At 34.7% G+C, this 25,688-nt stretch overlaps 1 protein-coding gene across 2 annotated transcripts in view; it reads right to left on the bottom strand.

The window, feature by feature from the left end:
• Positions 1 to 25,688, bottom strand: part of EYS (eyes shut homolog) — a 1,775,980-nt gene that overhangs the window by 261,107 nt on the left and 1,489,185 nt on the right. For both annotated transcript variants that reach the window (XM_057527983.1, XM_057527984.1), the window contains exon 32: positions 8,393 to 8,501. In XM_057527983.1, coding sequence (XP_057383966.1) covers positions 8,393 to 8,501 — 109 coding nt within the window. The remainder of the gene's footprint in view (positions 1 to 8,392; positions 8,502 to 25,688) is intronic.

The raw sequence follows: 25,688 nt of genomic DNA, 5'->3' as shown, positions 1-25,688 counted from the left end.
TTAATATGGCTTGAATTCTAATATAGCTCTCTTTATTTAATATATATGGTATAGGGTACAGAGCAGTGCTTATATGAAGTGCTTAAATTTCTTATAAGATTAATATGAAGTAGCTCACATAAAGAGTTTTTTTTTTTAATTTAATAAATATCAGTGAAAACCTCATTAGCCTCATACTTCACAGCTAAATCTCTGATTATTAAGACTTTCTAGGATAAGGAATGTTCTCAAAATAATATCTTCTCAATTTGTTGAAGAAATAACTGAACTTTAGTGAAGCAATCAATGGATTGAGTTGCTACCTGTGAGCAAGTGGTATAAGGAGGTGGAAATACAAAAGGAGGATGTAGGATGACTCTTGTCTATAAGAGAATGAAATGTAATCATGGGACATAAACATAAAGAAATTAGAAAATAACATCATACAGATCATCAAGATGGCAGAATAGGAAGCTCCAGAAACTCTTTCCTCCATGGAGACACTGATTCAACAACAATACACAGACCAAGTCTCTTTGTAAGAAATATATAAGTTCAGTTAAGAGACACTTGTACCCCAAGTGACTGTGAAACCAGCTGTGTTGAGGCTGGCAGGAAAATCTTTGACACTCGCTCACCATAGCTCTCCCACAGACTCAGTGAGACATAATTTGGAGAAAACTTCCAGCTCTGAGTCTCTCTCTGGGGAGGGAAATAGAAGACTAAAACATATATCCAATGTGCAGGCTTTTCAGGGTGCTGCCCAAGAGACTAGTTTCTGTCTTGATTGAATCTAAGTGCTGACAGGAAAGGGTGCAAGGTTTGGGGTCCCTGAGAACAAAGGTGAAGGTTTGGACTAGCACACATTCACTCACTATAGACATCCCCTCCCCGACCCCCAGCTCAGTGGGAAAGAATGGGCAAAATCTGCAACCCCTGACTTCTCCCTGTGAATGGAGTGTGCATTCAAAATAATGGCTTTTCAGGGGGGCTGCCTGAGAAATGGGTTTCCTGTCTTCTTTGTCTTAAAGCACTGACAGTACCTGGCATACAGTCAGCCCTCTGTGTCCACGGGCTCTGAATTTGCAGAATCAACCAACTGCAGATCAAAAATATTCAGAAAAAAATTCCAGAAAATTCCAAAGCACAAAACTTGAATTTGTCACATGCCAGTGATTATTTACATGGCATTCAAACTGCATTAGATATTATGAGTAATCTAGAGATGATTTAAAGTATACAGGATGTGCATAAGTTATATACAAGTATGACACCATTTTATATAAGGGACTTGAGTCCATGGATTTTGGTATCTGTTGGGGGTCCTGGAACAAATCCCATGTAAATACCAATGGAAAACTGCACTCTAGATGCCTGGGGGGGGGGTCACTGAAAACAAAAGAGAGCTGGACAGTGTGCTGCTGCTCTTGATGCAGCATGGCCTCTTCCTGGGGCTGGGGCAGGGTGGAAGAGTAGAGAGGCATGGAGTATGTTTCCAGCATTCTGGCTTTTCAGGGGTATTCCTGAGGGACTGCTTTCTATTTTGCCTGATTCGGAGTTCTGACACAACCCACATACTCTATAGAAACTTTGGGGCTGCTGAGAATGAAAGAGAACTGGGTGGCTTGTAGCAACTCCAGAGAACCTGATGTACTGCAGGCGGACACCAGAGGGAGCAAAAGATTATAAGCAACTGAAAAAAGAAACTGGCAAATTCCTATAATAGAGAATTTAAAAGACAGGCCCAGAGAAGAAACATCCACAGAAAAGGTTTGAAAAGTTCCTAGAATCTCTCGCTGGGCTGATTAGTGAAGGACCTTTCCTATACAAAACAAGTCCATGTGGCTGGGAGAAATGGCTGTTTCTTCAAATGTGTTGATTCCATTACAAAGTTACAAGGCACAAGAAGAAACACAAAAATATAGCCCAATCAGAGAAACAAAATGTCTCCAAAAACCAACCTTAAAGAAACAGAGGTATATAAATTACTGACAAAAAAATCAAAATACCTGCCATAAAGATGCTCAATGAGCTCAGGAAAATGAAAAACATGAAGAAAATGTTTATTTTTTAAGATTTAAAATATTTTATATTCTTTATTGAGAATATCAGTAAAGAGATAGGAAATATAATAAAGAATCAAGCAGAAATTTTGGAGCTGAATATATAAAAGCTGAAGTGAAAATTCACTAGAGGGGTTCAACAGGAGACTTGATCAAGCAGAAAAAAGAATCAGCAAACTCAAAGAAAGGCCATTTGAAATTATCTGGTTAGAGGAGTAAAAAGGAAAAAAGATTGAAAAAAAGTGAAGGAAGCCTAAGGGACTTATGGGACACCATCAAATGGACTAATACATGCATTATGGGAGTCCCAGAAAGGGGAGAGGGGAGAGAGAGAGAGAGAAAGAGAGAGAGATGCAGAATGCTTATTTAAAGATATAATGGCTGAAAACTTTCCAAATCTGGGGAAGAAATAGACATTCAGAATCAAGAAGTCCAAAGGACTTCCAAGAAAGAACTCAAAGAAGTCCATACCAAGACACATTTTAATCAATTTGTCAAAAGTCAAAAGAAATACAGAATTTTGAAAGAAGAAAGAAAAAAGTGAGCTGTCACATACAAGGGAGCCCCATAAGACTCTCAGTGTATTTCTTATCAAAAACCTTGCAGCCCAGAAGGGAGTGGGATAATATGTTCAAAGTGCTCAAAATAAAATGCTGCCAAACATGAATACTGTATCTGGAAAAAACTGTCCTTTAAAAATGAAGAAGAGATAAAGACTTTCTCAAATAAACAAAAGCTGAGCAAGCTTATCAGTACTAGACTTACCTTACAAGAAATGCTGAAGGGAGTCTTTCAAGTTGAAATGAAAGGACACTAGACAACAACATGAAAGCATATGAAAATATAAAGCTCACTGGTAAAGGTGGCTATATAGACAAATATAGTAATGTAATGCTGTCATAGTGGTGCATAAATCACTTGTAATTCCGGTACTGATGTTAAAAGACAAAAGTCTAAAAACACTATATAAAAATGTGTTAATTATGCACATATTATCTGTATCTATATCTATATCTATATTTATATCTATATGACATCAGTTACATAAAGTGTGGAGCAGGCAGAAGTAAAAGGTTAGAGTTTTTGTAGGCAATTGAAGTTAGGTTGCTAACAGCTTAAAATAGATTGTTATAACTATAAGATGTTCTGTGGTAACTTATGATAACCAGAAGAAAATGTCTACAGAAGATACAAAAAAGAAAATAAGAAAGGAATCAAAGTATGTTACTAAAAAAATCAATAAAACACAAAGGAAGAGAGCAAGAGAGGAAAAGGGTGGGGGGGAAGCTAGGCAGAAAACAATGATTGAAATGGAAATAGCAAGTATTTATCAGTAATTACTTTAAATATAAATGGAGTAAACTCCCCATCCAAAAACATGAAGTGGCTGAATGAATAAAAAAAGATTAAAAAAAGAACAAGATCCAACTATATTCTGTTATAAGAGACTCACTTTTGATTTGAGGACACACATAGCCTGAAAGCAAAAGGATGAAAAAAGATATTTCATGCAAATGGTAACCAAAACATTGCAGCAGTGGCTACACTTATATCAGACAAAATAGACTTCAGTCAACAAGGGACAAAGAATGACATCATATAATGATAGTAGAATCAATTGACCGGGAGGATACAATCATTATAAATATATATGCACCTGACACCAGAACACTCAAATATATGAAACAAACATTGACAGAACTAAGGGAGAAATGGACAGTACAATAATAGAATGAGATTTTAATATCCCACTTTCAATAAGGGATAGAACATTCATATAGAAAATAATAAGAAAACAGAGGACTTGAACAACACTATTGAACAAATAGACCTAACAGACATATAGAACATTCCATCTGACAGCAGCAGAATACACATTCTTCTTAAGCACACTGCAACATTAACCAGGATAGATTACATGTTAGGTCACAAAACAAATCTTAACAAATTTAAGAAGATTGAAATCATACCAAGTATTTTTTCCACCCACACTGGAATAAAACTAGATATCAATAGCAGAAGGAAAAAATGGAAAATTCACAAATATGTGCAAATTAAACAATGTGCTCTTAAACAACCAATGGGTCAAAGAAGAAATCAAAAGAGAATTTGGAAAATATCTTCAGACAGATGAAAACACAAAGTACCAAAACTTATGAGATGTAGCAAAAGCAGTACTGAGGGAAGTTTATAGCAGTAAATGCTTTCACTAAAAAGAAAGATCTCAAATCAACCCAACTTTATGCTTCATAGAACTAGACAAAGAAGAACAAACTAAGTCCAAAATTAGCAAAAGGAATGAAATTATATAACAATTAGAGCAGAAATAAATAAGAGAATAGAAAAACAATAGAAAAAAAAATTAACAAAACTAAGAGTTGTTTTTCTGAAAAGATCAACAAAATTGACAAACCTTTAGCTACACTAATTAAAGAAAAAGAGAGAAGACTCAAATAAAATCAGAAATGAAAGAGACAACATTACAACTGATGTCACAGAAATAATACAGATTATAGAGATGACTATGAACAATTATACACCAACAAGTTGGATAACCCAGGAGAAATGGATAAATTCCTAAAAACATACAACATACCAAGACTGAATCACAAATAGAAAAGCTGAACAGATCAATATGGAGAATGAATCAGTAATTAAAAACCTCCCAGCAAAGAAAGCCCAATACCAGATGTCTTCACTGAAAAATTCTGCAAATTATTTAAAGAAGAATTAATACTGATCTTTTCCAGACTTTTCAAAAAATTGAAGAGGAATGAACACTTCCAAACTCATTCTATAAGGCCAGCATTATCCAGATACCAAAGATAGAAAAAGACACTATGAAAAAATAAAACTACAAGCTCATACACCTGATGAATATAGATGCAAATCTTAAATAAAATACTAACAAACCAAATTCAAGAGCACAGTAAAAGAATCATACACCATGACCAAGTGAAATTTATCCCTGTGATGAAAGGGTGGTTCAACATACAAAAATCAAGAAATGTGATATACCACATTAACAGAACAAAGGATAAAACTTACATCATCATCTCGGTAGATGAAGAAAAACCATTTGACAACATTCAACCTTGTTTCATGATAAAAAGACTCAACAAACTAGGAAAAGAAGGACTTGAACAGACATTTCTCCAAAGAAAACATACAAATGGCATATGTAAAAGGTATATGAAAAGATGCTCAATATCACTACTCATCAAAGAAATGTGAATCAAAATCATAATGAGATACCACCTCACATTTGTTAGGGTGGTCATTATAAAAAAACAACCAAAAGTAACAAGTGTTGACAAGGCTGTGAAGAAATTGGAACCTTTCTGCACTGTTGGAGAGAATGTAAAATGGTGCAGCTGCCATGGATAACAGTATGAGGGTTCTGCAAAAAATTAAAAATAGAACTATATGATCTACCAATTCCATTTCTGGGTTTATCCAAAAGAATCGAAAACAGATCTTGAAGAAATATTTGCACTTTCATGTTCATTGTACATTATTCACAATAGCCAAGAGGTGTAAACAATCTAAATGTCCATCGGTGGATGAATGGATAAAGAAAGCACAGTATATGCATGCAGTGTAATATTATTCAGCCTTATCAAAGAAGGAAATCTTACCATATGCTACAACATGGAAGAACCTTGAGGACATTAGGCTGAGTGAAATGAGTGAGCCTCAGAAGGAAAAGTACTGGGTGATTCCACTTATATGAGGTCTCTGGGGTAGTCACAGTCTTAGAAGCTGAAAGTAGAATGACGGTTGCCATGGGCTGGTTGGAGAGGGAAATGGGGAGTTGCTGTTCTATGGGTATAAAGTTTCAGTCATGCAAGATGCAACGATGTACCTACAGATAACAGTATTTTAGAGTATACTTAAAACTTTGTTAAGAGGATAAATCTTATAGTATGTGGTTCTTTATCACCGTAAAAAAGAAAATAATAGCACACAATAAGTGAGAATTACATAAAAGAGTTAAGAGTTGCAATAGAATGATTAAGGGAAAACACCATTTCAAAGGTTGTGAGGCAGCATAGTGTTGATTAAAAGCATGGGTTCTTTAGTGTGAATGTCTGCATCTGAATCCCAGAATAGCTGTGCATCCTTGGGCAAGAAACTTAACCTCTCTTTGCCTTAACTTTACTCCTCTTTATTTGGAGAGGATAGTATTTACCTCACAGGTTTTTTTTTTTTTTTTTTTTGGTATGGATTAAATGAGTTAAACTATAAAAAGTTCTTAGAACTGTGTCTGGGACACAGTGCTCTATGTGTTAGCTGTTATTGGTAACAGTATTAAGGAGAGATTTTTATTCTTTACTTTCAAAATTACCCAAAAAATTCTCTCTAAGTTAATGTGTGTTTCTTTTATCCAATCTATAATATAATTTTGGATTTAATTCTCTTGGTTTTGGTCTGGCTTTGTTATAGGTTTATGTTCTGAAAAGTATCATTCTGTACATAATGGTAATTTATATACATAGCAATTCCTATTAGATTACAATGAGCAGAGACAGAGCTAGAACCTGTTTTTAATTGTATTGGCCAAAGTCTATGACTAAAATTTAAGTGACTTCAGCTCACAAAATCCTCAATGCTTATATCCTATTCCACAAATTTCCACCATCCTCTCACTGTAATAACAGAGGAAAAGGGAGTAGCAAAATGTATAATTCACACAAAAAAATGGGGAGCTGGCCTGGAGGCTGCTGGGGACAAGTCCAGGACTGGGGTCTAGTCTGTGAGAAGCTCACCACAGTGGGTGCCGAGCTATGGGGTTAACCTGCTTTCGAAGGTGGAAGTGATCCCCTCAGACTTCGGAGCACTTGAGTTGGGATGAACATAAAGAGGCAGAGTGTTGTAAACAAGCTTTAGAGAGCCTAAGTGCATCTCTCTGTTTACCACCCTAAAACTATCCAAATTCTTTTCAGTTTAAATCATAGACTGTAGTCCCTGTATGAGGATGGGCATTCAGTCAACCTAAAATGTGAGGAGACTTATTTGTCACACATGTATCTAGCGTTTTCAACAACAAATGACATTTATTGAACAAGTTGAATTCTATGAATTAAGATATAATTCATTAATGTTTATGTTATAAGATACTATATGTTATTCATAAGAAAATATGGAGTTCTCAATATAAAAAGTGGATGACTACAAGGAATTAATAAAGATAAAAATCACACTGGCTGCTTTACATTGTATTTTTCACAAAACTATGAGTGTTTCATATATTTTCCACCATTTGAATATTCCATGTCATGAATCTAAATATTTGGTCATCTTGGGCTCTAGCATTACTTTTTACAACACAGAAACCAATTTTATACCTATCCTGACAATCCACTCGACAGTTTTGAATTGCTGCACCAGCAAATGAAGAGCCGTAAAGTGTATTAGAAGGGAACAAAAAAGGTTGGGAATCAGAAAACCAAGGATCAAGTCTCTTTCTTTTGCACCATGAAATTTTAGACATCTGACATTCAGTTTCCTTAGCCTTATAAAAAGGGTAATCACTCTTTGGAGGGTTCTTGTGAAGATAGATGAGATAATATATATGGCCATAATTTGGAAAATGTAATATAATTATGCAAATGTTAGATATTCCTATGTGCTTCTTTTGGATGCCTGTATACACTCAACAGGAGACTACCCAGAAAAAATAGAAATAAAAGGAAATTTCCAATTCATTAGGGCACTACACATTTCCAACTTTACTGTGTACCAAAATTAGCATTTTGGAGCTCTAATTATACAAATTAACTCTCCATGATGATCAAATGGACCAGAAATTCTTTATCTTGAATGTATTGCTGTAAAGTCATACTAAGAAGCATGTAGCCAACAACATCATTAACATGAAAAGAATTCAGCAAATTGCCTTGTCTCTGGCGGGACAGACATCCTCTCTTCTTTCAATTTAGCTTCATTCACTGTTTCTATGAAAAGTTTCCTGTAAATCTAAAACTCTGAGAAGGGACTTTAAATAGCATAATGCAAGCACTAGCATAGACTATAAAAATGTAAGTTTTTAAGCACTGTTTTGTATCTTGCTAATCTTTCCCCATTCCTGACCTGTTTTATTAAAATAAAGCATATTATATGCAAAGTGTGAGAGTTGTTAAATTTAATAAAACTTTTATAGTGACAGGCTATTAAATATATTTAATCATACCTAAAGAATCAGAGATGAATATTCTGGTGTTTTGTTGAGAGCTTTTTACAAGGAATCTGTTCTCTAAAGAAATATGATTAATGCTTAGTAACTTAAACACTTTGAAATATTGAGGGTACACTTAGTAATGTTTGAAACTGGATATTTGCATATCTACCTGGGACACATGAGGTATCTTGGTGTCTTCTTTCCGTATTGGAGGTTTTCCATCTGCAGCCATTTCAATCATACAAGCAACCCTAGGGCTGCCAACAGGCATTGTGTAGCTAGAAATAAAACGGAAGAGGCCATTACTGTATGTGTTATTGGTAAGAACAGGATAACTTTGCACATAGATAAGTACTCCAAAGAGAGAGGTACATTCTGGATCACAGTAATCCTAAAATATCGTCTCAACCAAGTCTGAACATTTTAGGATAGATAAAGACATATTTCTTTTCTAACACTGCATTTTATTTTCCTTCTCTCCTCCTGTCTTTAAATCAGGAGTTGAAATGCTTTCAGAAAGTTAAACCCACACAGAACAAAAAGAGCTTTCGTGTATGAGTAGTTATTGATAACTTTTAAGTGCTCACTATGGTTGACATATGTTTTCATTCATGTAGGAGATTGTTGGACACGTAACATTGATGTTAAATGATGCTAAACTCCCTAGGTAGAAATTTCCCTTCCCTGGCCTATGGGGGAGATAGAAATGGAATAAGAAATGAATGGCTGCATACCCTGGAGCTGTGAGATTACCCTGTGATACAGTTATCAGAACTCAGAAGGCAAGCTGCTAATATACCAGCTAGTACTCTGTCTCAGAGATAACCAAGAGTAGAAGGTTAAGGGAATTTGTAGAACGAGTGGCAGAAATGGTCAATACACAGTTGAAAATTTATCAGAGTTTATAGAACGATGCAATCAAATGAAAAGGTACACATACGGAAGTACTTGACATACTTTTAAAACTGAATTTTAAAAGACAATTCAGTGGTTATCTCTGCATGATGAAAGTATGAATAATTCTTTTTAACTGGGGTATAGTTGCTTTATGATGTTGTGTTAGTTTCTGCTGTACAATGAAGTGAATCAGCTATATGTATACATATATCCCCTCCCTCTTAGTCCTCCCTCCCACCCCCGCATCCCTCCCATCTAGGTCACCACAGAGCACTGAGCTGAGCTCCCTGTGCTGTACAGCAGGTTCCCACTGATAATTTTAATGCACATTTTTGCTTATTTGTATTTTCTAAATTTTGGATAGTGAACACAATTAGTTTTTATTTTAATTTTGACCAACGGCCCCAGTATGCTCAGGACTGAGAGGTGTTCCAGGTCACAGGACTTCTCAGAGCTAAAACGAAGGAAGTTTCTGGCAAAAGAGCATAGATCGATCACTGATCAAAATTCTTAAGTTCTAAGAATAATCTCTTAGAGTCCCATTTGCGTGCACTTTATATCGAAGGGACACACGAGGCACATTTGCCATTGTAGTTGATGTGGGCTTATACAGACATTTTATACTGGAGATGGGGGAATAGCTGTCAGGGATACACATGTCCTTATTAAGAAATAATAAGCTCTCTTATTACTTCACTCAGAACTTGTTAAAAGCTAACCCTGAACTGCAGTTCTACAAAAGAAGTCACTCTACTCCATCTGCTTTCTGTTACCTCCTGCCTTTCTTCCCTTGACCCTTCCGGCAAATGGTTGATTCTATTATCTGCTTCATCTATGTACTATTTTGGAAATTGATACTCTAATTTAACCAGAGATTTTCCCACATGTGAATTCTTATCACGTTCATTTTTATAAGGCCTTATATCTGCTTACAGACCAAATTGTGTCATAAGAACCAAAAAAAAAAAAAAAAAAAAAGCTCTATAAACAAATTAGACTTTATGCCACATAAATCATTTGAGGAAAAATCTACGTGCATATCTGTTATGTCTCGCAAGTATTGCTGAGGCCAACCGAGTCTAATGATTTAAAGACTCAAGGATTAAATTTTGAGATAATCCATTGCCTGGCTGAGTGATCTTAGGCAAACCACTTAACCTCTCTTCCCTGAAGTGTGATTATCCACAGAAGAGAGATAATCATTCTTAGCTCATAAATGGTTGGTGAGAATCACATTATTTAATGTACACATAAATCATTCAGTGCTAATATTAAAATCCAAAGTTAAAGCAATTATTTGCTGGCTAGACAGGGATCTCTAAAGAGATTTTTATGAAAAAAATTACACAGTCAAGTCGAAATGTTCATTTACTTTTACTAATATTGCTTGTAATGGAATCAAAATCAAACACTTAGGTTGAATTATTTTAAAAATTAAAATTTGATGCAACAGACATTTTTTTTCAGTGTCTTTAACATTCTTATTTTTTAGACTTATAGTCTTTAGTTATGCTTGCTAAACAATTTGGTAAAAACAGTCTGATTTGGAAAATACAATTTATTTAAAAATTTTTAGAAGATTCTGCTCAAACTGGAAGTTCAGGATATCCAAAACCAAGGGAAGGTTGTAAAAATGTAAACAACAGAGCATGGATTTAATTACCAACCAAGAAATTTTATATAATTGAATGTTATCCAGCTTTTCAACAGGAGTTGTAGAATAATAATTTATGGCATAGAAGATATTTGTATAAAATAGAAGAAATAAGGCAATTTAGATGATATATTATTTTTATGAAAATATGCATGGAGATAATACCAGAATTACTTTCACTAACATTATCTGTGGCTATCTCTGCATGCTGGGAATAAGAATGATTTTTCAATTTGTCTCTTTTGCTTATTTGTATTTTCTAAATTTTGGACTTGAATATACAATATTTTTCAGTTTCACCTCTTAAACGATAAGTTTTTATAAAAAGCAATCAAGAATTAAATACTTTATTGACATTCTTCTGTTTTCCTGGATTTCATACCTTCCTTCTAGGTATACCTATCTCTATTTATCTATCTTCTTGCTAAATACAATTTAAATAGTTCTTGTAATGAGAATTTATGGGTAGTAAATTCAGAGTCATATCACCCTTGAATAATAGTTTAAAAATGTATAAAATTTTAGATTTTTTTTTAAGAACTTTAAACAGTAGCTAATTATTTGTTGCATTCTACTGCTGATGTGAAGTCAGTAAAAAAAAAAAAAGCTTAAAAGCTGTTCTTTTGTTACTTTAGCTTTTCTTTTTGGCAGCTTTAAGATCTTCTCTTTAATTGTGATAATGTGTCTAGGGATGGATTAATCATTATTTATTCTTCTTAATACTCTGAGTACACTTCTGATCTCAAGAATTATGTATTCCTTCAATTTTGGAAAATTCTCACCTGAATCACCTCAAATATTGCTTTTTGACATTCTCTGAAATCTCTTATTATAGAGTTTTTCTAGAACCCATATTAGACATTTTTTGGAAGCCTATTAAAATGTCCTCTAAATTTTTAAATCTTGCTTTCACTTCTTAGAACATTCTCTTAATTCTCTGTCCTGTATTCTCCCTAGACACCAGTTTTTCCCCCCCAGTGGTCTGCATATTGGGTTTTAATTTTCAATAAATATAATCTTTTATTCCGAAGATTTTGAATCTTTTCCACATTTTTTGGTGTTTAATTTATGCCTGTTTTGCTTTTGTAATTTCTTTTTTTAAAATGAATGTTATTCATTTGTGCTCTCTAGTATTCTAAAAATACTTATTTTAAAGTTTTTGTCAGACTTTTCCATAAAAGTAATTTTATCTAGAGTGATTCATGCTCTATTTGCTGATTTGCTTGTTTCCTTTCTCACTGTTGTCATGTGTTTTGGTATTGTGCTGTTTAGGCTCATTTTGAGTCAAAAGTATTTTTGTTTTTCTCTTTTTTTCTGCACTCTTATTCTCTTTCTCCTGTGCTCTTGTGCTGTACTCAACTCTGCCTGCACTAATGAGAATGCTACCTGGTCCTCTGAGCACCTAAACTAGAATTTTGGATTCTGGATATTTGAGTAGTTCTGGCCTATGGTGATATTGATGGTCCACAGGTCCATTCACAGAGCTGCGAGAGATTATATGGTGCACTTCTGCTCACGATACTTCAGTTGCATTCTATTTTCTTCCTGAGCTGGCAGTTTGCTAAAGGTCAGAATTCCAGATGACAAGCTCTCTCTCTCTCTCTCTCTTTGTATATATGTATCTGCCACATGTGTTTTTTTTTAATTGAAATATGGTTGACATACAATATTATGTTAGTTTCAGGTGTACTACATAATGATTTGACATTTGCATATGTTACAAAATGATCACCATCCAAAGTCTGGTAACCATCTCTCCCCATACAAAGTCATTACAATATTATTGACCATATTCCTTATGTTGTTTGCATCTTTGTGCCTTATTGATTCTATAATTGGAGGTTTGTACCTCTTAATCCCCATTTAAAATAAAATCCATCTTAATGGCACATAATTGTTCATAGTAATCTCTTATGATCCTTTGTATTTCTGTGGTGTCAATTGTAAATTCTTTTTCATTTCTAATTTTATTAATTTGGGTCCTCTCTCTTTTTTTCTTCATGAATCTGGCTAAAGTTTTATCAATTTTGTTTCTCTTTTCAAGGAACCAGGTCTTACTTTCATTGATTCCTTTTTTTAAAAAAAAAATTTTTGCTCTGATCTCTGTGGCTTCTTTCCTTCTACTAACTTGGGGTTGGTTTTCCTTCTCTAGTTCCATTAAGTGTAAGGTTAGGTTGTTTACTTAAGATTTTTCTTGTTTCCTGAGGTAGACTTGTATTGCTATAAACTTCCCATTTAGAAATGCTTTTGTTGTGTTCCATAGATTTTTGGATCATTGTGTGATAATTTTCACTTGTCTTTAGGTATTTTTAAATTTCTTCTTTGATTTCTTCAGTGACCCATTGGTTATTTAGTAACATATGATTTAGTCTCCACATGCTTGTGTTTTTTGCAGCTTTTTTTCTTGCAGTTGATTTCTAGTCTCATTGACTTGTGTTTGGAAAAGGTGCTTGATATGATTTGAATTTTTTAAATTTACTGAAACTTGTTTTGTGACCTAGCATGTGATCATCTTGGAGAATGTTTCATGTGCAATGGAAAAGAATGAATTCTGCTGTTTTGGGACAGTATGTTCTGTATATAACTATTAATACAATTTGATCAAATGAGTCATTTAAGGCTAGTGTTTCCTTATTGATTTTGTCTGTTCATTGATGTAAGTGGGATGTTAAAGTTCCCTATTATTATCGTATTACTGTCAATTTTGCTCCATATTTGTTAATACTGCGTTATGTATTTATGTACTCCTATGTTGGGTGCACATATATTTACAATTGTTATATTTTCTTGTTGGATTGATCCCTTTATCATTATGTAATCTGTTATGTAGTTGATACCTTAATCATTATGGCTTTTTATTGGAACATTTATTTCATTTACATTAAAAGTAATTATTGATAGGTATGTACTAATTGCCATTTTGTTAATTGTTTTCAGGTTTTTTTTTTTAGTTCTTTTTTGTCCCTTTCTACTTTTTTTTGCTCTCTTTAGTGATTTGATGACTGTCTTTAGTGTTATGTTTGCATTCCTTTCTTTCTTTTTTTTTTTTTTTTGTGTGTGTGTGTGTATATCTATATAGGTTTTGGGTTTGTGGTTACCATGAGTTTCATATATAATATAATATGTGACTACTTAAATTTGATAATCTCTTAAGTTTGAATGCATTCTAACAACCTGCATTTTTAACCCCCAGCACATTTAATGTTTTTTTTAAACAATGTGTTTTTAAAATTTAATTAATTAATTAATTAATTTTTTGGTTGCATTGGGTCTTTGTTGCTGCCTGCGGGCTTTCTCTAGTTGTGGTGAGCGGGGGCTACTCTTCATTGCAGTGCATGAGCTTCTCATTGCAGTGGCTTCTCTTGTTGCGTAGCATGGGCTCTAGGTGCGTGGGCTTCAGTAGTTGCAACATGCAGTCTCAGCAGTTGTGGCTTGTGGGCTGTAGAGTGCAGGCTCAGTAGTTGTGGTGCACAGGCTTAGTTGTTCCACAGCATGTTGGATCTTCCTGGAACAGGGCTCGATCCTTTGTCCCCTGCATTGGCAGGTGGATTCTTAACCACTGCACCACCAGGGAAGTCCCACATTTAATGCTTTTGACTTCATATTTTACACCTTTTTATTTTGTGTATTCCTTAACTACTTATTGTGGATATAGATTATTTTACTACTTTTGTCTTTCAACCTTCCTACTGGCTTTATGTGTGGTTGCTCCACTACCTTTACTGTATGTTTGCCTTTATCAATGAGTTTTTTCCTTTCATCATTTTTATATCTCTAGTTGTTGCCTTTTCTTTCCACTTAGATAAGCTCCTTTTAACATTTCTTATAAGATTGGTTTAATGATGCTTAACTCTTTTAGCTTTTGCTTGCCTGTAAAATTCTCTCTCCTTCAAATTTGAATGATGACCTTGCCAGGTAGCATATTCTTGGTTGTATATTTCTTTTTCTTTCTTTCTTTCTTTTTTTTCCCCATCTCTTTGAATACATGGTGCCACTCTCTTCTGGTCTGCAAAGTTTTTGCTGAAAAGTCACCTGATAGTTTTATGGGAGTTCCTTTGTACATAGCTAGTTGTTTTTCTCTTGTTGCTTTTAAGATTCTCTTTTTATCTTTAATTTTTGCCATTTTAATTATATTGTGTCTTAATGTGGACCTCTTTGGGTTCATCTTGTTTGGGGCTCTCTGTGCTTTCTGGACCTGTATGTCTATTTCTTTTCCCAGGTTAGGGAAGTTTTCATCTATTTATTATTTCTTCAAAATATGTTCTTTGTCCCTTTCTTCCTCTCTCCTCCTTCTGGGACCACTTAATGCAAATGTTAGTATGCTTAACGTTGTCTCAGAGAACTCTTAAACCATTTTCATTTTTAAATTCTTGCTTCTTTTTTTCTGTTCAGCTTGGGTGTTTTTCACTACTCTGTCTTCCAGCTTGCTGATCCACTCCTCTGTATCATCTAATCTACTGCTGATTCCTTCTAGTGTATTTTTTATATCAGTTATTGTATTCTTTAACTCTGCATGGTTATTTTTTTGTATTTTCTAACTCTTTGTTGAAATTCTCACTGTGTTCATCCAATTCTCTCTGGAGTTCAGTTAGTGTCTTTATGATCATTACTTTTATCAGGTAGATTGCCTATCTCCACTGTTTAGTTCTTTTTCTGAAGTTTTGTCTTGTTTCTTCGTTTGAAACATATGCCTCTCTCTCCTCATTTTTCCTAATTCTCTGTGTTTATTTCTATGCATTAGGTAGGTTGGTTACATTTATCAACCTTGGAGAAGTGGCTTTATGTAGGAGGCCTCCTATGGGGCCCAGCAGCACACTTTCCTCTATAGAGCTGTAGGGATGACCCTCTATGGGCTGCCTGGGCCCTTCTGTTGTGGTGGGCTGAATACTGTGGGCATGCTAGTTGGGGGGATGTCCCCTGACTAATTGGCTGCAGGCCCATTCATGGAAGAAGCTGGGTCCCTGTGCACTGGCTGTGCCATCTAGCAGCATCACATATTTTCTTGAGTGAGTCATTTATACCCTTTGTCCTAGAGAAGCTAAACTGCCCTGTTTCTAGATCTAGATCTTGGCAGGTCTGCAGTATTAACTGTTTTGCTGATTTGCATTTTTGTCCATTTCTCATTTGGGAAGATGTTTATTCTGTTTTTGAGCTAGACTTTATATTTTCAAAAGCCTATTTTAAATTTTCTTTATTGATGCTATGTGTTTGACACTAAGGTGGTGTGTCAAAATATGAAGGTAGAGAGTCATTGTGACTAGAAGTTCCACTTTATTTTTTATAAAAAGAAAACAATGACAAAGATCACACTAAGTCCCTGCCTTAGGAGCACCATGTAAATATAAAGTTATCTTTAATTTTTGAGAGGCAGAATGAAGAAAAATTAAACAAATCATTTGGAAGTACCTTTATGATTTTGCAAGATATTAATTCATTTCTTTGGCTTTTTCCATCTCTGGTTTGTTTTCTGCTAAAGGCATTTCAGTGCATCTGTCTCATATTTTTTTTCCTGTGGCATATTTCATAAGCACATAAGTAAAGTAGTTTGTTTTCTCTCCAGAGACAAATATGATGTATGGATTTTTTCTTCACCAAGGTACCTATGTTTGATTTCTCAAATTGGGAAGTTATAAGTTACTGGCATTAAATCATAATGAAATTAAATGCTTTAAAGGGCTATTGTAGTGCTGTGTTGTAGGCTTACAGAACAGTGCTCATGCATAATTGCAGTAGCTACAGAGTTCTGAAGCCGTGATATAGCAATAACAAAACTGAACAGGACAAACTTTTTCTAAGGAATATCACAAAATTGATGACAATACTTAATGCTTTCATATGTGCAAAATATAAATGTGCTTTTCTCTTGTTGCTAGGTTTTGCTATTACCCAGTAATGATGTTAGCTTGTCAATTTCAAATTTTGGAAATGAATTAACTTTGCCAGTAAGTTTATTTCTTTATTTACCTGAATTAGACTTTAAAAATTAATGCAAGAACAGGTTCTCTATGTGGATAACTTGCAGTATAGATAGCAGTTAAATGAATCTCAAACTTAATAACATTTGACCATGCTTTTTACTATTTTGACTATATATTGAGTATTTTTTCAATTAGACAACTTTTACTAAATGATAAAACTATATTTAAAATGTGCTTTAAAACAAATGGAATTATAAAAAAAAAGACATATGCATTTGAAAGATCTTTGCACTGTGCTGAAAAATCAAATCTCTTGCAATAATACAACATGCCAATTTATAACGTGTAAGTTAACAGAATACTCAATTTAACATTTTCAAAGATGATACTAAGGTCAAGAATTTCACATCTATGGTAGCACATATAGAAGGGCATTTGTTATAAATATGATGTCCATCCATATGAAGCTTACAAATTTGACAATGCTCAACAAAAGCTTTTTAGAATCACATCCAAAAGTGTTGCATCCAAAGAATCACAAATCTGTGTCCTTAAGTTCTCATTCTAAAACCTTTATGTTGACTTTTCTATTCCTTGTCATTTGTTGATACTAACATTAAGAAAAGAAGTGCTGCAATAAACCCTTGATCATGTGCAAAAATTATTGCTGCTATAGTTCATTACAAAGCATGTCTATACAATACCAGTCTTAATGTTTACCAACTGTGATTATTGTTCTGAAGAGAATGGATAGCATACACACTGAGCTCCAGCTTGGAACTTTCATTAAAAAATCTTCTCAGGCTAGACTCATAACTGGGAGAAGTTACCTTCGATTGCTAGCAGCTATGATCTCCATGTTCAGCCCAAAGTTTTAGTTGAATTGGGACAGTTAGTTCTGAAGAATAGCTGAGTTGGAAGACTCATAACAGCAGATGGCAGTAAATGTACATGGCAGAGACAGGGGCACCGAAAGGTATCTGTCCCCAAAAAGATAGGATCTAATTGATAGTGTGATTGTGTTAGCTCCCTGTTTGCTACAGGAAAACATGGGAAATATATTTAAAAGATTACACATCAGGTAATATGGAAGAAACTGTCCAGAGACATACAGCTTTCCTTACTGGTTCCTGTGTCTGATGCTATTGTCATGGCTGTGTGAGCAAATTTAAGAAGATGCTGTTGAAGAGTATGATGGTTCCATACAGCCCTATCAACACAACCATACATCTCACTCACATACATGCTGAGTGAGACTCAGCAAACCCATATATGAAAACTGTAAGAAAGATCAGACACAAAAGCCGAAGTGTAATGCCGTTTGCCAAATAAAAGCAATGGAAACACACCAAAGCATCCTGAAGCATCCCTTTTTGTTTAGAGCATCAACCACGTGACCAGGCTGGTCATACAAACAGCTTGTGCAAGGAACACTGCGTGACTGTCATGAGGACTTCCTGTCTCTGGATGATTGCCATGAGGTGGTCATTGTTTTTAGACTGTTTTATTTAGCCTTCCCTCTGACTGACAGACAGCCCAAATATACTTACTAATAACTTGCAGGAAAAACCAAGCCATTATCCTGTGAAGCACTGATATTAATAAAAGGATATGTGATGCCTGAGGACCACTGAAGTAGGGGCCTCATTTACACCTTTGATTAACCAGAGCAGTCATCAAGGGACTGTCCAGCCAACTGTCATGAGATATCAGGGATACCCCAAGAACTGTGACTGTACTTCTGATTACACTACCGAGGTCATGTACAATGGAACCCACAGCATATTCTACAGATTTCACGGCTTCCTGATAGTTCCTCTGAAAGGGAAGATGGCCAAAATTCCCTTACAATCTTTACCTAATGAAAACATTCACACAATGAACATTACAACTACACAAATTGAAATTCACATCCAGAAATGTTGCCATTTTTTAACCTGACATCTCTCTTTAACCTATCTGAATGTAATAGTAAGAACCTTCACTGTATGCTGGAGCAGGCTTTCAATGGCTCATGAGAGCTGATGTTTGCATGTCTTCCCAACTCCATATCAGTGAATTCATGTTGGTAACTTGAAATTGGTTATGGTGAGAGTATTTATGCCAGGGAATTGACAGAAGCTACAAATCAAATCGACCCACTATCCCACCTTTTTTCCTCTGAGAGCTGATTGTTAAACACTTACGAGCACACCACTGAGTTTCTTGAATATTTCTTAGTAGGGTGTAAACATTCACTTGGAACAAGGGCATTTTGAAAGTCGCAAAGCTCAGCTTCACTGTTGGCATTTCATTTGGAATTTCAGTAGAAAATCTGTTTTATTCATAATCTATTAGTTTATAGACCTAGGTTGGATCAATTTATTCTGATGATGAATGTAGGTTCCAAGAATATTACACCTAAATCATACACTTATCCAGTTTACAAATACCAGGTAGTATTTAATTTTACCCTCATTTCTAATACTTACTATTGTATTAATTCATTTGTTTTTAGCAATTTTGGGGGTATATTTGTATTCAATCCACCGAGAAATCAATCAAAACTCAGGAGTAAAATATATTGATTCCTGATTCTTTTCTCTGCAACACCTGAACTCTCATACACCTTTTATTTTGAGAGACTAAAGTTTCCCAATTTGAAATAGCATACGAAGAAATTCAATTTGTTGAAAAATAGATTATTTTACCAAGTTTGAACAAATAGCAATTCTGATGACATGGGCATGTGGAGATTCACTTCCATTAGATTATGAGTGAAGCTAAAGACACGTTTCCGCAGGAAAAGGCCACATGTGCCCCATGTTTTTAGAAGTGTTACAGTGAGTGATAATTCTTTCTTATGTTAACAATGAGTGTGTAGTTTTCCTATATTCTAAATACTCCAGTTTCCATATGGTTAGTATTATTAATACCATGCGATTTTTCTGGCAGTGCATTTTAACTGAGATTTTTTAAAAAGAAAATATTTTAATCTTAAAATATTTATACTATATTATGTTTAATCCAATTAATTCATTAACAATTTCAGCTTTTATTAAAAATTATGAAGTGAGAGTAGATTAATAGAGATGCACAGGATTTAAATTTCAGAAACACTTTCTGAGCCAAAGTTGTAAACATTCTCATGACTCTAAATGTAAAAAGGCTATAGTGTGATCCCAGTGAGCTGAGCCTCAGATCAATAATACTTTCTTTTCATATTTCTTTGCCAGGTAGCATACCATATAAGTGTCCCTTGTCTTAGCTTATTTCGTTTTCTCTGGGCAAGTACATCTATTTGTCATTCTTATATATAATTTTTTCTTTATGATTTCTAAGACTTTATGTATGCCACTTCCCACTCTAATTGTCCTTCTTATACTCCCTTGCCACACGTGGCTTCCCATCTTTAAAATTTCTGATGGGAAGAGAAGAAAAGTCAAGTCAATTTCTTACCCCAAGCAAACGTTCAATTTGGAGACAATCAGACAAGTAAAATTTTAGAAATTCAACTAGTATGAAACTAAATGGAACTGATGAATGTCTGTAATCTAGGCTTAATGGTTAAAAGAACAATGACTAGCCCTTCCTTTATGTTGAGTCTATTTCTTATTAATAGCTTCCATGACAGCACTTCTAATTTAAAGATTGGGGGTATTTACTAGGATAAGTGATCAGGATGATGAAAAAAATGTACTTTTTCACCCTTACAATAGAGACAACACATTTCTGGAGTTGTTTCTGACAAGAAAAACACTTACACTAAACCCTTTGGAAATTTTCCAGAAGATGATAAATGAAATACTACAAGTAGAACCAAAATTCATATCATCTCACATGGAGAGAAAAATCACTGATAGTTAGAGATGGTTTGAAAGTTTTGTATTACTGGATTCAAAAAGAAAACTAAATTATTGCAAATCTCAGAGGTCCAAGATGACAAAGAAATTTAATAAGTTCTAAAGCCTATGATCTATGTTAATTTTATTATGTAATCTTAATCCAAAAGTGATTTAAGGCAGCTTTTAATATGAGGTAAAATATTGAGGAATAGAAGAAAAAGTTGCCTAGGAAAGTAAAGCATAAATGGAATTAGTGTTCAGGCAAATTATCTTAAATACAACTTCAAATGGATCTGTTCATTCAATAGACGAATGAATGAATGTCTATTATGTAAGCTGTTAGGCGGTGGGGAGGTGGAGGTGGGTAAAGCAGTTCTTTCTGAATGTTGTCACAGAGGGTAGGGAGCAAAGATACTGCCGTTCTCTGAGAGGTCAATTTTCACTGAGACCAGAGGAATCAGGACCAAGGCACCAGATCAGCAGTGTAGGTTAGTGCTAAAGGGAGCTGACAGATTTGTGCTACATCTTCAAGGGTCACTCAAACTAAGTTAGCAGGTAATGCCAGGGAGATCTTACTCATAGAACACAAACTGGGACATCTTGAGTGACAGGCTCATGAGGCAAAAATGAAAGTATGGAATTCAAAGAACGCCTAGCTTTGTTGCTTATAGAAACAAACAAAAAGGTGAAACATTTTTTTTCTCATCTTTAGCTATTTTTCCTCATCTTTTTGAGCCCCAGTCCAACATCTGGTGCCTTTATGCTGCTTTGTCCTATCTCCTATCTATTGTAAGAACACTTATGCAATCAGGACAATCTATTGTAAGAACACTTAATCAGGACAGACTGGAATACGTCATCGCAAAGGGTAGAAACCTTCATGGATTGTCCATTGTTATTATGAGCAATGGCTTCTTACATTGAAACATAATGGAATTATTTGCTGTAATAAACATTTACATCACATTTATTATGAACCGAGCATTATTCCAAGTACTTTAAAATATTAAGTAACATCCACCCCATGAGTTAAGTAGAAACATTTTTCCCATTTAAAGATGAGGAAATTGAGTAACTGAGGGGTTAAGTAATTTATTCAAGTTTACACAGTCCCTAAGTGACAGGGGTGGGCTTTGAAGATGGAGGTGGAGATTGGAGTGAAAGCAGGAAACACCAAAGAGGGCTGGCAGTGACCCAAAGCTACAAGAGGCAAGGAACATATTTTCCTCAAGCCCCAGAGGGAGGGTCATTCGACTGCCACCTTGCTTTCAGACTTCTGGACTCCAGTCTGTGAGAGAACAAGTTTCTGTTGTTTCAAGCCACCAAATTTGTGGCGTTTTTTCAAAGCAGCCACAATAAGCAACTGAAGAGAAGTTTTTTTTTGTTTGTTTGTTTGTTTGTTTTTAATGAAACAATACTAAAAACAAGGGGCAAGAGTTTGAATATTAGCAGTGTTCAACGGTTAAAATGGAATTCAGGCATGAATGAGATTAGAATGTATATATGATGCATTATCAGTGGACATTTTATTAAGATGTACAGGTAATCTAAGTGATTTGATTTAACAAATATCTCAGTTGTGAAGTGGCTAAAAAGAGACAGATCAGAAAGCAATAGAGTATTTCCTTCTTAGCATTTTCATAGTGTAGTCTAATTTGACAGGAAACATTGATATAATCAACATAAATCTGTTGGAAACATCTAACTCTAGCATCTGCATTTACTGAAATTCAAAAAGGGTAATAAAAACATTCTAACAGACCTCTGTAAAGTGCAAAGGGGATTATGCTCACTATTTAAACAATATTAAATCAACTATTTAATTGATGTATATAATTTTTAACATCTTTATTGGAGTATAATTGCTTTACAATGGTGTGTTAGTTTCTGCTGTATAACAAAGTGAATCAGCTATACATTTACATATATCCCCATAACCTCTTCCTCTTGCGTCTCCCTTCCACCCTCCCTATCCCACCCCTCTAGGTGGTCACAAAGCACCAAGCTGATCTCCCTGTGTTATGTGGCTATTTCCCACTAGCTATCTATTTTACATTTGGTAGTGTAAATGCCATTCTCTCACTTCATCCCAGCTTACCCTTCCCCCTTCCCGTGTCCTCAAGTCCATTCTCTACATCTGTGCTTTATTCCTGTCCTGCCTCTAGGTTCTTCAGAACCAATTTTTTTTTTGTTTTATTTTAGATTCCATATATAGGAATTAGTTTTTCTCTTTCTGACTTACTTCACTCTGTATGACAGACTCTAGGTCCATCCACCTCACTACAAATGATCAATTTTGTTTCTTTTTTATGGCTGAGTAATATTCCTTTGTATATATGTGCCACATCTTCTTTATCCATTCATCTGTCGGTGGACACATAGGTTGCTTCCGTGTCCTGGCTATTATAAATAGTGCTGCAATGAACATTGTGGTACATGACTCTTTTTGAATTATGGTTTTCTCAGGATATATGTCCAATAGTGGGATTGCTGGGTCGTATGGTAGTTCTATTTTTAGTTTTTTAGGGAACCTCCATATTGTTCTTCATAGTGGCTGTATCAATTTACATTCCCACCAACACTGCAAGAGGGTTCCCTTTTCTCCAAACCCTCTCCAGCATTTATTGTTTGTAAACTTTTTGATGATGGCCTTTCTGACCAGTGTGAGGTGATACCTCATTGTAGTTTTGATTTGCATTTCTCTACTGATTAGTGATGTTGAGCATCATTTCATGTGTTTGTTGGCAATCTGTATAGCCTCTTTGTAGAAATATCTATCTAGGTTTTCTGCCCATTTTTGGATTGGGTTGTTTGTTTTTTTATGTTGAACTGCATGTGCTGCTTGTATATTTTGGAGATTAATCCCTTGTCATTTGCTTCGTTTGCAAATATTTTCTCCCATTCTGAGAGTTGTCTTTTTGACTTGTTTATGTTTTCCTTTGCTGTGCAAAAGCTTTTAAGTTTCATTAAGTCCCATTTGTTTATTTTTATTTTTACTTCCATTTCTCTAGGAGGTGGGTCAAAAGGATCTTGTTGTGATTTATGTCATAGAGTGTTCTGCCTATATATTCTTTTAAGAGTTTTATAGTGTCTGGCCTTAGATTTATGACTTTAATCCATTTTTAATTTGTTTTTGTGTATGACATTAGGGAGTGTTCTAACTTCATTCTTTTACAGGTAGCTATCCAGTTTTCCCAGCACCACTTACTGAAGAGGCTGTCTTTTCTCCATTGAATATTCTTGCCTCCTTTATCAAAGATAAAGTAACCATATGTGTGTGGGTTTATCTCTGGGCTTTCTATCCTGTTCCATTGATCTATATTTCTGTTTTTGTGCCAGTACCATACTGTCTTGATTACTGTAGCTTTGTAGTATAGTCTGAAGTCAGGGAGCCTGATTCCTCCAGCTCTGTTTTTCTTTTTCAAGATTGCTTTGGCTATTCGGGGTCTTTTGTGTTTCCATACAAATTGTGAAATTTTTTTGTTCTAGTTCTGTGAAAAATGCCATTGGCAGTTTGATAGGGATTTCATTGAATCTGTAGATTGCTTTCAGTAGTATCATCATTTTCAGAATGTTGATTCTTCCAATCAAAGAACATGGTATATCTCTCCATCTGCTTATATCATCTTTAATTTCTTTCATCAGTGTCTTATAGTTTTCTGCATATGGGTATTCTGTCTCCTTAGGTAGGTTTGTTCCTAGGTATTTTATTCTTTTTGTTGCAATGGTTAATGGAGTGTTTCCTTAATTTCTCTTTCAGATTTTTTCATCATTAGTGTATAGGAATGAAAGAGATTTCTGTGCATTAATTTCCTGTCCTGCTAGTTTACCAGATTCATTGATTAACCCTAGTAGTTTTCTGGTAGCATCTTTAGGATTCCCTATGTATAGCATTATGTCATCTGCAAACAGTGACAGTTTTACTTCTTCCTTTCCAATTTGGATTTTTTTTTTCTTTTTCATCTCTGATTGTTGTGGCTAAAACTTCCAAAATTATATTGAATAATGGTGGTGAGAGTGAGAAACCTTGTCTTGTTCCTGCTCTTAGTGGAAATGTTTTCAGTTTTTCACCATTAAGAATGGTGTTGGCTGTGGGTTTGTCATATATGGCCTTTATAATTTCGAGGTAAGTTCCCTCTATGCCTACTTTCTGGAGGGTTTTTTTTTTATCATAAATGGGTGTTGAATTTTGTCAAAAGCTTTTTCTGCATCTATTGAGATTATCATATGGTTTTTATCCTCCAATTTGTTAATATGGTTTATCACATTGATTGATTTGCATATATTGAAGAATCCCTGCATTCCTGGGATAAACCCTAATTTATCATGATGTATGATCCTGTTAATAGGTTGCTGGATTCTGTTTGCTATATTTTGTTGAGGATTTCTGCATCTCTGTTCTTCAGTGATATTGCCCTGTAGTTTTCTTTTTATTGTGACATCTTAGTCTGGTTTTTGTATCAGGGTGATGGTGGCCTCGTAGAATGAGTTTGGGAGTGTTCTTCCCTCTGCTATATTTTGGAAGAGTTTGAGAAGGATGGATGTTAGCTCTTCTCTAAATGTTTGATAGAATTCACTGGTGAAGGCGTCTGGTCCTGGGCTTTTGTTTGTTGGAAGATTTTTAATTCAGTGCTTATGATTAGTCTGTTTATATTTTCTATTTTGAAGTATAAAAATGTTCCCTTTGAATTTGTTTTTATTACCTTTTAGGGGGAGGGATTATAGTTACTCTCTATAATAAAAAGAAACATTGATATTGAAAAGTTTTTATCAATGGCAGATGTTTCATTGATAACCAATGTAACAAACATTTCTATGGTGTGTTTCCTTAACCTTTAATCACTTGTGAATCTAGTGTTCTAATATTAGGGATAATAATACAAATTTTAAAATCATATGTCCTTTATGCCAAAGAAAGGTCTCAATAGTGGTGTTGTAGACAGATGGAGAAAGCCCATTCTTGTCTTCAAATATTGCCTAGAAATCAAAGCATTATTTGAGTACAGAAGCATGGCTACATTACACTGTGAAATGTGGAGGGAAGAACAAAGAGCTGTCCACAGTGAGGAAGCCTCTCTAAAGGCTCCTTAACTATTCTTTCTACCTAAAAGCATTTTCTGAATTGAGAAAGGTTTTTCATTTTGTCTATACAAGAGCCAGAACCTAGAATCT

Source organism: Balaenoptera acutorostrata, chromosome 14 (assembly GCF_949987535.1).
Source record: "Balaenoptera acutorostrata chromosome 14, mBalAcu1.1, whole genome shotgun sequence".
NCBI classification, from domain to species: Eukaryota; Metazoa; Chordata; class Mammalia; order Artiodactyla; family Balaenopteridae; genus Balaenoptera; species Balaenoptera acutorostrata.
Note: the sequence above shows the minus strand (reverse complement) of the source record. Positions and strands in the feature narration are given on the sequence as shown.